A 15,945-nucleotide genomic window follows, 5' to 3' on the forward strand; every position below is an offset into this window, starting at 1 on the left:
ACACGTACAGCCTGGTACAAATAATGGTCCATAGCTAATTCCCTGTTAATGACAACTGAGAGAGTTCTATGAGCAAGATCCACCCCTTACCTCGCCACAGCTCCACCCTCACATCCAAAGATAGTCACTTCTGGCTTCCAAAAAACAAAATGATGAGGGCAAAATGCTGAGCTCGAGGCTTCAGTAACAGGAGTCCAAAAACCAGTGGATCACAGCCACTGTCACAGTGTCTATGACCTATGGCTGTGACCTTAAATCTGCACTAATCTGTTGTTCCAACAATGGATCAATTACTGTGTGTGTAATGTGCAAGGAGCTGCTTGTAGGAATGATTCACCTGATCTTGGTTACCTCAGCAGTACAGAGTACTCCAGCATCTTGTAGTGCATTGTTTTGATTATACAGCCCTTAACTTAAGTGTTTTGGTTCACTCTCATCTCTCTGATCAACTCTGTTTTCAGCCGCAGGAGCTATTTTCAGCAACAAAAACAAAAGCTTTGCTAAATCCACTGTATTCTAATATGCCCGGCACCAAATGGCAGGAAAATATTGGACTTCAATCAGGTCTAATCAAACATGTCCTCTAATTAAGGCTACATCTGCTCTGCCTTTGCCAATGTGTATGTACATAACCATTTGCTAAGACTCAAATCGTCTTTGGTTAAAATTGTTACTCTTCTTTTTACTGCACTGTGCCCTACCTGGTTCTGGTGGGATCCAGGTAGCGGCGTCGTTCATTCTACGATTACCACTAGTCGTGCCACCCTGACCCAACATCATTGCTGCAGAAACATTGTGCCCACCCTAGGAATGGTGTGCCACTAAGTCACTATGTGCAAATTAATTCACCGGAGCTGGAAGACACACCTGCTGGTTTCCTGTTTTGTTGGTCAGCTCCAACAGCCCAGGAGAGAGTTATGCATAGCAACAGGTCGGTGTGCAGGCGTTGCTCTGCATTTGAAGGGATGTGAATGAAAAACATCTAACATACTAATGTACATTTGATGGCAGTACCCAGATGTCATTGGGACTAGGAAAAAAAAAACGAAGGCTCCTTATCCCTCTTGCTTTCGAGCAGCCTTAGTATGCAAAGCAGAACAGGCTACGTTGTAGGTATATGAATGGAAACACACTGAGCATACTAACACACAGTCCAGGATCACCCAGATATGCCGACCACCTGCAGCCTTCTATAATGTCTGTAGTGACATGACAAGACACAAATACCTTTTTAGTAGAATTTTTTTCTGGTGGCGCATTGGTGGAAGTGTTGCAGGGTGTATCAGTTTGGATGAATGAAAAATGAAAACATTAAGTACTTTATTTCAGGTAGTAACAATGCATGACATTGTAAGTATAATGATAATACCTGAACATTACTTTTGTAACATGTTACCCCCAACACTGCTTAAAAAGAAGCCATTTTCTCACTGGAGCTACAGGGGTCGATTGGAGGGTGCCCATACTGTTTCTGCAGCAACTCCGTCCCGGTGGCGGTACCATAGGTAATCGTGAATGAACAGCCCTGTTAGCTAGCTCCTACCCTACTTGGGTGGTGCGCAGTGCAGAGTGGTCAAGGCTAACGTTAGCTAAGTTAACCAGTGGAGACTGAAGAATTGGCAATGGGTGCTATATCCCTATTTCACCACCTCTAAATGGAGAGCACTTTGAAATGTAGCGCTTAAGCTCGCCGAGTCAGTGGAGTGCAGGACTAAAAGGAAAGGTCTCCTGTTTTTCACATTGTTTTCATATTGTTGTTAATGGGTGTTAGACTGATAAAAGCAAAATTAATCGAAAGTAACATCCCTAATGTCAGTAACGTTGTGTTTACAGCTTGCTGCGCTGCCCCCAGGTGGCCAATAAAAAAATCAATTAACGCAGCTTTAAGTACAGATTTTTTTTCAGTGCATTGTCATAAGACAATGGATTTTGCAATAGTCCTGCATATCTCATTTCCATATTCCAGACTTATCCAGTATCACAGGAGTAAATTGAATGGAGGGTTTCACAATGAGCACCAGCGGGACGGCTGAGCAAACACAGGACTTATTAAAAAGATAGAAACTTCTTTCTGTATACGGTGATTACCTTCCTCTCCTACTCTCTGCAGATCTGGGACACAGCTGGACAGGAGCGGTTCCGCAGTGTCACTCATGCCTACTACCGTGACGCCCATGGTGAGACACTCACACATATAGACATGCTATAAGACTGTTATCCAACAGAGGATTCACCTCTGAGTTAAATAGCAATCTCTGTTTACTGCTATCCTTCAGGTACTTGACATGCAGCTTACTATGCAGGTTATGGCCTCATTAGAGTGCAGTTTAAGTATTACATTTTGGTGTGTTATTTTTAACCATCTGATGCATGGAGAGTAGATTACATGCTGTGGCAGGTAGAGAGGAAGCTTTATAATACATTTGTATACCTTGGACACTCTTCCTGTGCACGTTAAGGTATGATAAAATAGAGTTTTTGGAGCTGTCTTGTTTAGACCTGCTGTATTGCCATGAAAATACAGTTTTTATACCAGTTATAAGTCACGGCCATGTTAGTGTCAAGGTGTAGATGAGACTGTTTTTCTTCCACTGTGCAGTATTATCAGGCGCTGAGGTTTTACAACTCTTCCTCTGGGATGGAAGGACAACACAGTCAGGATTGATGGGACTCTTTGATGATTTGTACATCAGTCATCACTGATGAGTGTGTGTCTGCATGTGTCTGTGTCTACGTTTTATTAATCACGATGTTATCATTAGCCGTGCAAGTTAATTTAGAAAGCCCTTAGTAGCAACACTCCTTTGGTTTCTCGCAAAGCTGGCAATCAAGCAGAGCTGCTCTTAGTAAATCGTTTCAATCTGATCCGCAAAAGCTGCTGTATGAGGCATACAGCCTGAAACCATGAGCAAAAAAAATACACATATTAAGGTCTGATTAGTTCTGTCCTACCTATCTTTAACCATCCAGGTAAAATTATGTTCAGTTCACATACAGTGTCTGTTATCAACAGTCTAGATATGTACAGTGGACAGCCACGTTCTGGGAGTGATTATTTTCAACAGTGGGTATTTTAATGTAAAAGCCAAGGACTATGAAGGTATTGCACAAAACCAGGTGTACCTTAGAGTCTAAATAATAGTTTTGTTTGTTGTTTTATTCCAATACTGATGCTAAAATTATACTTTAAAAATGGTGCTAGTGCCCAAAATGTGCCTAAACCAATACTTTTTTAAAAATGATGGTTGGCAATGTTAAAGGATAGGTTTTTTTTAAAAAATTCTTATTATTACAAAAGCAAATTTGAGCTTGAAATTTAACAATATATTAAATTTTGATAGTCTAATGTGTACTTAAAAATTAATAAATAGAAAATGTTATTAAAAATGCACATAACAAATTCACCTAACCTAACAACAATAATTTAATGCTTAAGCATTAAAGTACTTAAAGGATCAATAATTGTCCCCCTAACTTAGGAGAGACTCATCTGCAAGACAAATTCTCCATTATCTGTTTACGAGTGGCTGAGATTGTCACTACAGTGAGAACAGCAGGTCCACCTTAAGTGAGCCTGGTCGGATTCAAATGGGAGGCTTGCTTAGCTCGCTAACTTTGGAGCTAACCCCACTCACTTTATTTAGTCTTAAGGAGATGTAGCTTTATTAACTGAAAAATACACTAAACTGTTCACTCATTGTGCTTCATACTCTCTGCTCCAGTCTTGGCACGTTACAGTCACACTCCTGCACTCTCATTTTCTCTTGCAACCACACACTCACTACACACAGAGTCTGACACCAAATTGAGGGACTAAAATCTGCAGTGTGATTCAGTCCGGTAGGTATCGCTTGTGTGCACTGCGTCTTGGTATGCAACCCTAATGAATTTTCCCAGATCACATATTACTGCTAAAGAGGGCTGCAACTACTGACTGTTTTCATAATGTCCATTATTTTCTTGATTAATCGATTAGTTTTTTTGCTCTATAAAATGTCAGAAAATAGCGTCTATCACTGTTTCCCAAAGCCCAAGATGATGTCATCAAATGTCTTGTTTTGTCCACAACCCAAAGATATTCAGTTTACTGACATAGTGGAGTAAAGAAACCAGAAAATCAATTGATCAATCAGTCGATTATCGAATTAGTTGATTAATCTCTGCAGCTGTACTGCTAAATAGCATAAACAGAAAATGTTAGTAACAGCTTGAATCGAGATGAAATGTGCTGGAAGAACTGAGGGAGTTTACCTTTACACACACACAGCAGCTCTCCAGCTGGACTGACTTTTTCTCTGAGGGGGCAAAATGGCAGCTCTGCTCCTTTTTTTTTTGGAACTTGATATTCACTTAGTGTTTCAGTATGTGTTTGTCATTTTGTCCCCTCATATGTATGGAGAACGCATCGCCTGGTTTGGTCTTTTAATCTCTGGGCAGTTGGTGATCCCTGTTTGATCAAAGGGAAATTTTACCGTCTGGATGTGTGTGTGTCTGTATAATCAATTTAAGTTCACGCAACTTAAGCAGGGACAAGTTGTGTGTGACAGACTATGCATGCATGTGTATAAATTATCTGTGTATTATCCTCAATATGCATGTCATGTGTTGGCGGTCAGCCTGCACACTTATAGCAGGATTTATTTGTCTCTGTCTCCTGGAAGAAGGAGACCCCAGAGGATTTTTAGCAGGTCCAGTTTCAGGCATGATGCCATTGAACTTGCATTCCCCTGAAAACCACATCACACATCTATGGAGCGTAGCCTTAGACATCTCAGTGTCAGGATTTTCAATTACTTTTCCGTAACTGCCAAGCAGCATATCAGAGGATAAGTTTAGGTAGTTGCACTATCTACACTAGAGAACACAGTGTTCACATCAAGGATCTCTGCACATTATCAAAGATGTGACCTTTTTAAATGCTGATCACCTTCTCACCTGTCTGTTCCAAGAGCCGGAGTGAGAAAATAATTGGTAATAGCCTCTGGTGTTTCTAGGATAGCGTCTGAACATCACACTTTATTGGTGGCCCTTGTAGAACTTATGAGAGCTTGACAGGCTTGTGCAAATGAACGTCTTGTGTGCCTGCAGCAGTATCACCTCAAAAAGTGCTCCACTCATCACTTGAACACCCATGTAGGTATCGAGCCTATAAATGTTGCTGACTGTGATTCGCTGCAACTTTGTCTAACCTCAACAAACTCCTGTTTCAGCAACAGACTGTCAGTGGGCTTTTGAAGTCTCTGAAGTGTTGTACAAAAGGCTCTGCTACTTTGGTTCCCTCAGCTTTCGGTATTTTGTTCAAATACAAGCACGTACCTTTTGATCTGCCTGCTTACCTTCACACCGTGTGTGTAAACTGGAGACTGTCAGTCTCTGTGAGCTTACCATGAACTCTGGAAACCAACTCAAGTTTCAAAGTGCACTTCTGTCCTTCCTTGTATCCCCACAGTGAACTGATCATCTAGCGCAAGCACTTTTTGGGTAAGCCCTGATGACTTTTGCCTGTTTTTAAGCTGCACTGTACGTCTGTGTTTATCAGAGTATCCCTGTGAAACACCAGCCGACCTTGGGTAAAGCAGTGCTTTGAATTGTATATGAATCTTTAACTACTGTGTGGCAAAGGGTAAAAGTAGTGCTGCTCTTTTTTTCTGTACAATGTGAAATTCATGTACCCCAAGGTGTGTGCAGGAAAATTTAAAGGTGTAATAAGAAATGTTCCTAATGTTCCATAGCACTTGATATTTTAAACCAAAATGGTAAACCAAGATTAACCTTAATCGATACAAGGTTTTTTCTTTTCCTTTCCTTTCTGAAGTTTCACAACAGATCATTCAAACCACGAAACCATATTAGGTCATGAAGCAAATAAATAATTAAATAAATAAATACATTTAAAAAAATAAATAAAGAGGGCATTTTTTATATTCAACCTTATTTTTCCCTTCCCCCCTTCTTTTCTTTCCTTTTTCTCCTTTCTTCCTTTTTCACTTTGACCCTACAGCTAAAGCAATTAATTTACCATAATAAATAAATTTAAAAAATTTAAATGAATGAATTAATAAATGAAGGAAAAACAATGTGTTTGACCTCAATACACAAAATTCATGACCTTTCTTTCCTTCAACACAACATTAAAAAAAGAAATATTCTCCATTATCATAAATATCAGATCAGAATAATTCTGAATGTCATAATAGTACATTACTAGGGTATCGTACATCCGACATCAGTTGCATATATAAGTAAACGAAGAGTACAAAACAACCTCACACACGGGGGGTAAGAGGAAGGAAAAACAAAATATCATAATTTCATAAAATTTCTTTCCATAGACAAGACATATAAACAATGCATACCACCACTATATAAATATAGCAGAAAAGGGTCAGATTGATAAATTAAAATAATCTATTATTGGTTTCCATCTTCTTAAAAAAATATCAAACTTTAACTGTATTTTAGCTGTTATTTTTTCCATGGAGTATTTAGTCACAATCTTTTTATGCCACTGTTGTATTGTGGGCGGGAGGGGGTTACGCCAAGACAAGGTGATCATCTCCCTTGCAATCAGTAGGAGTGTATGCAACATATATTTTTTTTGATTATCCACCAGCCCCGCCGGAGTCAAACCTATAATATAAAACCTAGGGTCCAGGGGCAAATCAATACCTAAAATAGATAATATTTCTGTATGAATGCTTTCCCAATATGATTTCAACTTTGGACATTTCCAGAAAATATGTGCATGATCTCCAACTTGTTTGCAATCCCTCCAGCATAGATTCGTTGTTCTTTGATGTAACTTATTTATCCTTGATCTTGATCCATGTGATCAATAATAATCTCTGATAAACATTACAAGTAGCCTACTAAGAGGAAACAACCTTTTTGTAATTATTCCAAGGTAACATAATAAAATAACCTTTTGATTTCTCAACATTTAATTATTTAATTTTTTTAAATTATTATTTCACAGCTTGTTTTCCTGAGATGATAAAATAATTAACTCGTAATGTTGAAATAAAAACATTAAAAAATAATTGTGAGGATGGCCGTTCTCTGCTTTCGTAGTATATACACTGAAATGTGACTTATATTTATATACACAAGGGAAAAAAACAGGTATAAAACTTTGTTTTGGTGGGCCAATTTATTAAGATGTTTTATTGAAGTTGTTGTTTTTATAATGATTTCACATCATTATTATTCATAATAATATTATTATTATTATTATTATTATTATCCAGGGAGGGTGGGTGATGGTCACAACCATGCACAGTATGGGTATAAAATACTTGACTGCAAGATTAACAGTGCATCAATCTTCATAAGAAGCTTACACCCTTTTGTGGCGCTAAGCTACGAAGACCAATGCAGACAGGTAGGAAAAAAAAAAAAAAGAAAGAAAGAAAAATGTGTTTCATTATACAATTTTTAAATCTGCCTTTAACTAGCAGCAACAGCACTACATTAGTACCATAAGCTCCATTTCCACCGAGCAGTGCGGTACAGTTCAGTTTGGTACACTTTTTTTTCATTTCCATTGTGAAAAGTTGTGGATGGTACCAATGGAACTGTTCTTTACCGTCCCCATGTTTGGTCCCCCCTCTGTTGGGGTACCTAGCACACAGATCAGGCCCTAAAAAGTGGAGCTTTGAACACTGCAGTCTGTTGATTGGTCAATATTGGACGGTCACTCTGCTCAGGGCTGAGTTGTGGCTGGTTTTGAGGCTCATGTAACCACTGTTCATACCGTGGAGAGTTTTATTACTATAAATATACGATGAAATGATGTTTTGCTGCCTCTTGCAACATCTGGAGTCAACTGGGACGACTGCCAGCATCTTTTAAGGTTGAACATTAACTTTATCGCTAACTTTATATGACATACACTTTTAGTAAGGAGTAGATCTTCAAGCGTTTATATATATTAATTTCGGCTGGGTTATGTGAACTGCATGTATTCTAATCCTCACTCAAAAAAAAAAAAACGTTATGGAGCATTGATTCTTTGGGCTCTGGCAACACTAAACCCCTGAGCTTGCCTGAGAAGGACTAAATGCACAAACTCCCTATTTTTAAATATCCCATGGAGAGAGACTCTCACTGCAGCCTGTTTTATTTTGTTCTGAAAATGTCAGCGTGCAGCCTCGTTCTGTGGACAATAAACGAGGCTGCGACTTCCATCTGTGTCACCGGTAATGAGGAAATACAGTGAGTGCTGGACGGAGCAGTGAGTGACAACAACCCCACCCACATTTAAGAGTACCGTTTGCTATGGAAGCGCTAGGGTCCAGGCACCATGTCTGAAGGGTTACTTTTGGTTCCAAAGGTACCATACCAAAAGTGTTTGGTGGAAACGGGGCTATTGTGGTTGATCTAGTTGATTCTCACCTTAATTTCTATAACTACACCTGACCTTTTACCATAGTGATCTATTGGCTGGTTTGTCATCCACTACACATGGAGAATCTCATAGCTTAATGTTAACATGCAGTCCTGCAGAACTGTACTAGAGTCTAGCTGCATTTGCCAAACTCAGCGGCACCAGGGCACAGTGCAGTGTTTTTGACAACATTGCAAAGTCTGACAACACCTTGAGCTCTTAATAATAAATGATGATGACTTGAGGCCAGGAAGCTGTACTGTGTTTACCGCCAGCGGCCACAAATCAAATTCTGCTCAGGGTCCCAGTAAGACCAGGGATAGCCGTAGGTTACAGTAACTGTTTTATGATTTAATACTGTTTATATATCTGCAACAATATTGGCATTTTAGCCAATGACTGACATTATGAGAGACTGAAGGATTTGTAGATTGTTCAGAGAAGCTTGGTAGAAGTACTTTTATGACCTGAAACCCATTTACACACACAGTGTTCTACATGCAGACACACTCTCCGTGAAGCCAAGGTCAATTTTCACAAACTGAGTAACTTGTCGCTGCTGTAACTTTTTGGGGCCAGAGTAGAGCCAAAGGTAAATCCAGAGCAAAAGTGCTACTGCTGCATCCAGAGAGGATGAGTGTGGGAGGGTGGAGGGACTCTGAGTTAGGAGAGGCTCTGGAAGAGGACAGACAGAGAGAGAGAGAGAGAGAGAGAGAGAGGCTTGTGAAGAGGATTATTTTAGATATTGGTGAAAATGCACTGTATGAGCTGTGTGGGAGAAAAGGTGTAGACAGCCATCAGATATTTTTCTTAGCTCATTTTGTGTGAAAATTCAGTATCTACTTTTCAGGATGTTTTTTTTACAGCTTGTATATCTTGGTTTAGCTTATACTGTGATAAAAGCAAAACCACAGTGAGAAAAAAAATTGTGATAAAAAAGAAACAGACGAAACACAAAGAAGAAAGGTTCGCTCAGAGAGGATAGAATAAGTGCCTGCAAAACATTTCACCTCAATTGCATCTGGTTTCGTGGTTTAAAGAGGAAATAACATGATGGTAGACTGTTTATACTCCTACAATATGCCCGTAAGTCTCCTTTCTCACAGTCATTTTTTACAACCATTAATTTGTCCCATCCCAGATTGATGGAGGCCTCTCTGTATGGGTGATCTTTATACACAAAGGAGATTTACTTCTCTTGCTAAAATGTAATGTAATAGCGATGCTGCCTGCTATGCAAATTTGTCTTTATTTTTTTGCCTCTCCTGGATTTGAAAGAGGCTTCAGCCAGCAGGAGCAACTGATGAAATGTGAGGATAGAAACTATTTAGAATACCAAAATCATCTATAAACTTCAGGTACATGATGATCCAGTTGACAGGCTCCCCCACTAAAGTTTGGACTTTTTGTAAAATGATTTTTAGTGTATGCATCAATTTCACTGTTTTGCTTAGGTATTATTCACGGGAATTGGTTGTGCCAATGACTGTTGGTCAAACAATGTTTTAAATGGCTTGAAAAAGCAAAGAGTAGATTAATCATGCCCATCTACAGCATTAAGCCCTAATGGGATGCATGGTCACAGCCTCACAGATAATATTAATGGCAGTGGTAAAATGGGTAATCATCAACTTTATTATGCCTCCACGCCGAAAACTGCAGAGGCATTATTTTTTTATTCTTCTCCATCCATCCGTCCCATTCTTGTAAACACAATATCTCAAGAACGCCCTCTAGGAAATTCCTAAAATGTGGCGCAAATCTCCACTTAGTCAAAGCTCAAAGGGCAAGGTCACTGTGACCCTGCATCCATCCCATTCTCATGCATGTGGTATCTCAAGAACACCTTGAAAGTATTTCTTAAATTTGGCACAAACGTCCACTTGGACAAAAGGATGAACTGATTAGATTTTGGTGGTCAAGATCAAAGGGCAAGGTCACTGTGAGTCTGCTTCAGCCCCATTCTTGTGAATGTGATATCTCAAAAACACCTTGGGGGGATTTCTTCAAATATGGCTCAAACATCCACTTGGACTCAGCAATGAACTGATTGATCTTTGACCACCAAAATCTAAAGGGCAAGGTCATTGTGAGCATGTGTCCACCCATTCTCATGAACGTGATATCTTAAAGCTGTATGTAAGAATGTGGCCAAAATGGTTACTGCACTCAAATTCAAAATACTGCTGCGAGTCATGTCCGCCCCCCCTCCCCTACAGATTCAAGGTTGCTGGACAGCGGCACACTGGAGACTGATTTGTTTGCCCACGGGCGGCTGCGTCCTTGATCTTCGGTTTTCCAGCTGACCGTTCGAGCAAGTCCGGCTTCTCTGCTGCTAACGCTGCTGCCGGGATACAGCTGAGGAGACTGCTAATGCTATGTATGGGGACACTGCTAATGCTGCTTGCTGTGCTGCTGTAGCTCAGTCGTAACTGTAACTGATGCTGAAACTCTTCTGACTGCGTGACTGGTAGACGGTGGTGGGTGGCGCAACAGGCCAAAACACAAATTCAAAACATAAACATGATTTGTGGACCGTAAAATATTTTTTTAAATGCGAATATTCTGGCTGTACTATTGTTGTCGGTGAGATCAGTATGTTATATGAACATTATTCCTTAGTCTCTGTGACATATTAGGATGATTTTACGGCTTTTTGCTTTAGATTTCTTACATATAGCTCCTTTAAGAATACCTTGAGGATATTTCTTTAAATTTGGCACAAACATCCACTTTGACTCAACGATCAACAGCTTAGATTTTGGTGGTCAAAGATTAGGGCTCAAGGTGACTGTGAGCCTGCACCCACCCCATTCTCATGAATGTGATATCTCAAAGACATCTTGAGGGTATTTCTTCAAATTTGGCACAAATGTCCACTTGGACTCAGCAATGAACTGATTGATCTTTGACCACAAAAATCTAAAGGGCAAGGTCATTGTGAGCATGCATTCACCCATTCTCGTGAACGTGACATCTCAAAAACCCCTTGAGGGTATTCCTTCAAATTTGGCACAAATGTCCACCTGGACGTATGGATGAACTTATTAGATTTTGGTGGTCAAAGATAAAGGTCAAGGTGACTGTGAGCCCGCATTCGCCCCATTCTCGTGAACGTGATATGTTAAGAACGCCTTGAGGGTGTTTCTTCAAATTTGGCACAAATACCCACTTGGACTCCAGGACGAACTGATTAGATTTTGGTGGTCAAAGGTCACTGTGACCGCACAAAACATGCTTTTGGCCATAACTCAAGAATTCATACAGTAATTATGACAAAATGTCACACAAATGTCTAATATGATAAAATGATAACATTTTATGTCCTAAAGGTCACAGGTCAACTTCAGTCTGACATCATAAATCACTTTTCCTGGCAATTATTTAGTGTCATAACTCAGGGATAGAAGAGGACATTTGGTCTGATACTTAATCGGTGACACTAGTCTTGTGTGTCCACCTTGAAACTGTGCTGATTGTAAAGCTCTTCTGTGCTGCCAGGTTTAAGATGTGTGTGAAGCATCCCGTTTTAGAACCTATAGCTTCTTTTTAGCAACATCCACATTTGAAGCATCGTCTACGGTTATGGCTACATGAGTCTGGACAAACACGGATGTAAAGTGCAACTTGGCTGGTTGGTGGGGGCACACAACTGCAAGAGAGTTAGTGTTTTAGAAGGAAATAAATGATCTGTTCTTATTTATCAACCAGCACATTTGTGTTTATTTGAGGCTGACTATTGTTTGCGTGTCTGGAAACCTTTCCCAAACTGACTAACAAAGGCTTAATTTCAGTGTAATGTTTGATAATGTTCTGACCTGTAGAATATTCTGCTACAGAGTGCAGTGTATGATTTATTAGAGAGCACTGAAGCTCAAACTGAATATGAAATTATCCAAAGATTCATGCTATCCATGCATGAGGGAAAATGAAAATAAAAACAAATTAAAACTTTTCAAATGATGTAAATGAAACCACTGCTGTGAGACTGAAAATGAAGTGTTTGTGAGAGTGAGTGAATGACACAGACATATGCTCATCAAAATGTTTTCTCCAATTCCAATTGTTGTTTTTCCATCTTTGTTTTTATCTTTCCTCTTCATTGTTGTCATTGTTTTCACCTTTTAAGTGTCTCACCAATTTCTCCTTTTGTTGTCATATTGCTTTTTATTCCAGCGTCTGGAGTAAAATGTCCTTCTCTTCTCTGCTCACAATCTCTGTTCATCTCTTCCTTCAAACCTCAATTTCACTGTTCCATTTGCCAGTAAATCTCGCGTATAATGAGACTTCTTGATTGAGTTCATTGTTTTTAGTGCTCATAAGAAAACAGTTTCTGTATCTTTAATACAAAATATACCCAAAACATACAGAAACTACTGACTTGGTTGACTCATTTTTTCACAAATAACACTTGAGGCTGACCTTTACAGATACTGGAGCGTAATTAATAGAAAACAGCTTTCTAGAAAGAGTTTGTAATACAGTTGGCAGAAAGACATGCATGAGTCTACACACACAATATTAGAAACAGTTGCAGCAGTTCATGATTTTCTATGTTCTGACTTCAACAACTGAGTGATAACTGAGAGAAGAAGCGTGAGAAATACCTCCAGGACAAATCTTGCAGAACCCAGCTTTATTACATAGCTGTCAGTCTGTATCATGCTCATCTCTCCTGGGTCACCTCCTTCCTCAGCTGCACAGTCCCTCGCTGCCTCTTAGATACCTGCAGCACTCCCTGGGCGAACTGCTCCCAGGGTTTCCCACACATTTGTTTGTTTGTGGTGGCTCGCTGGACCGTTCATTATAGCACTTTTAGAATATTCAAGTATATATATATATATATATATATACACATCTGAGTGCAGTGTGGTGTAAACAAGTTGTACAAATGAAGGATGAAGGATTTGCCCTGCCTTCCTACAGGGGCCAACTGTGGCTCAGGAGGTAGAGCAGGTCGTCCACTAATTGAAACCCCGGCTCCTCATGTCCGCATGTAAGGTGCCCATGGTCAAAATACTGAACCCCAAATTGCTCATGCGTATAAATGTTTAAAAACTGAGTAGCAGGTGGCACCTTGTATGGTAGTGTTGGCCACCGATGTATGAAATGTGTGCATGAATGGATGAACTTACATGCAGTCCAAAAGCGCTTTGAGTGGTTGGAAGATTAGAAAGGCACTATACAAATGCAGGTCCATTTACCATTTACTATTCATATGAGTAGAGGAGAAGTCTGCTAGTCGCTAAGCTAATTTATGCAATGAAAAATGTTACAGACTGATGCTAATATCATCAGCATATAGCAAATAATGTCATATGTGTGAGGAAAATGTGTCTAGCAAATGACAAGTGTTTTATCTGTGAGTTGAGTTGAGTTGAGCAGGATCACCATTAGCTACTGCAGTGCAGCAGCCATTCTTCCGCAGGTCCACAACAACTTTACATTTGTGACAGTTTACAAAAAAACAGGACTACACTAAAATGTTGACATAGACAAGACAGCTCCTGGTTGCAGTAATTAGACGTATGCTTTTTCATGATTACACTTGGTAAGTAACCGCCAGTTTGGGGCAAAATTTTGCTCCGTTTACCTGATGATGCTCCTTGTTGTAATATTAGACCAAGTATTCACATATTACTATACATTCACATTTGTATGTTTCCATGCACACAATACACATGCATTAAAAGGAATAGTTTCCAGGAAAAACAATATTTTTACCATGCATGAAATTCATTACAGTGTATGAATCATATTACATAGGTCACTTTCTCTTGTAGTCAAATGTTGCTGTTACGTCATGTTTTATATTTGTCTCATGTCTGTTGGTTGAATCACTCAAACGTAACTGCGCTTCTCAGAAACTCAACTTATTGGCAAAGAAACTCCACCGCCAGATAGCGTTTTGGAGGTGTAATTGCAGAGCAACACAGGCACATGATCACACAAGTATAAATGCTCCGAAGGGCACTTGCGTAGGCTGCGTAGGCTTTGTGTAGAGCCTACATACAACTATAAATCAGCCTTTCAGGTTACAGCTTCCACTCAGGGTAATTTAGAGTGTCAAAATTTGAGTCCTGTGAAAGCAGCTGTTTTATCTGCAAACCAGTGCTCAATTTGTAATATGTCTTCAAGGTTGAGTTTTATTAAATTTAACCAGTGTCCTCGACTTAGCCATTTGGCCTCAGTGTTCTGCACTGTGACCTGTCTTTACACTGCCATATAGCATTCTTTGTGCAGTGAATTCATCACATAAAGTCTTAAACTCTGCTCTGTCTGACTCTGTTTTGATTGTGATGCAAGCCAAGAGAGAGAAATGAAATTAATCAGTCTCGGGGCTCAGAGTGGAAATAACGTCTTTCATGACTTAATTTGAAAGGGAGTTGAGACATCAAGGTGATAGATTGAATTACACATTTGCTGAGAATTATTTTTACCAAACTATTTTACAATAGAAAATGATTTGCAGGCAATGAATTTTGAAACGACGCACTTAAACTTTTTTTTTCTGCTTCTTTTAGCTTTGCTTCTGCTGTATGATGTCACCAACAAATCATCCTTTGACAACATACAGGTAGGTTACACTTTGTTGCTCATTGCACTACCTAGAAATGTTTTGTGTCATATCCTGAGACCTCTATCAATTGGAGTCTGTTGCATTGTTATTCTTTCATAATCATTTTCAAATGTCACGCCTGAGATGGTAATTTGTAATTAGATTAATTAAGTTTCTCATCAGATTAATTTTATCGATTGAAGGACAGTGGCTAGATCATGGCCACAAGCGTTGACTGACTGATCAGATGTTACGGCTTTGTAATGCCGAAATGCTGAGCTGCATTGTTTGTGTCGTCTCTGACAACATCTTTAACCCACGTTTTTATCAAAGTCAGTCCATGTGACAGATGGTTGGACAAGCAGAGAGCGATCTGAAGAAAAAGGGGGAGAGAAAGACAGCAGAATAAATAGGAACAAGAGGGAGACTGAGTGTGATGCAGCGTGGTCAGCTTTTATTCAAAACTTGTCCTTTGTGTGGACCACAGGGACGAGTTTGTCCTCTAGCATCTGTCTCCTTCCCCCTCTTTCTCTCTCTACTGGACTCTACTGCATACAGCAAGGCAAAGGATACATGATGCTGATTGTTGCTTGGCGTGGCTGCTTGTCTTCTTAAAGTCAAATATTGGCAGTCAGGGAAAGCAACATGTATCATAATGATTGTGTCAGTGTTCAGTTTTAGTATGAAGTCATAACTGAAGGGTTATATCTGCCCTCTCTGAAGCCGTACCTCCTCTGCTTTTCTTTTTCCCAGAGCACCTTACCTCTAAATATATTAAGCTGAAAAGGAATGGCTTTTATTAAGCATTTTAGTTCAGTTAAGCTTTATTTTATTAGTCCTTGCAGGGTCACTTGTCATCTGCATTTGATCTATCCAATCAAAAGTGAGCAGTCCCAGAGACTGGCTCCAGTGCTGAGGCAGGTGTCATGGACAATAGCAGTAAGATGTATGTCTTTGGATTGTGGGAGGAAACCATTATAGATAGAATATGCAAGTGGCC

The 15,945-nt window shown here is 39.6% G+C and overlaps 1 protein-coding gene across 1 annotated transcript in view; it reads left to right on the top strand.

The window, feature by feature from the left end:
• LOC117268641 (ras-related protein Rab-26-like) overlaps nucleotides 1-15,945 on the top strand; it is an 83,538-nt gene that overhangs the window by 35,041 nt on the left and 32,552 nt on the right. Inside the window, exons 4-5 of the mRNA XM_033645260.2 lie at nucleotides 2,111-2,177; nucleotides 14,911-14,963. Coding sequence (XP_033501151.1) covers nucleotides 2,111-2,177; nucleotides 14,911-14,963 — 120 coding nt within the window. The remainder of the gene's footprint in view (nucleotides 1-2,110; nucleotides 2,178-14,910; nucleotides 14,964-15,945) is intronic.

Source organism: Epinephelus lanceolatus, chromosome 18 (genome assembly GCF_041903045.1).
Source record: "Epinephelus lanceolatus isolate andai-2023 chromosome 18, ASM4190304v1, whole genome shotgun sequence".
Classification (NCBI taxonomy): domain Eukaryota; kingdom Metazoa; phylum Chordata; class Actinopteri; order Perciformes; family Serranidae; genus Epinephelus; species Epinephelus lanceolatus.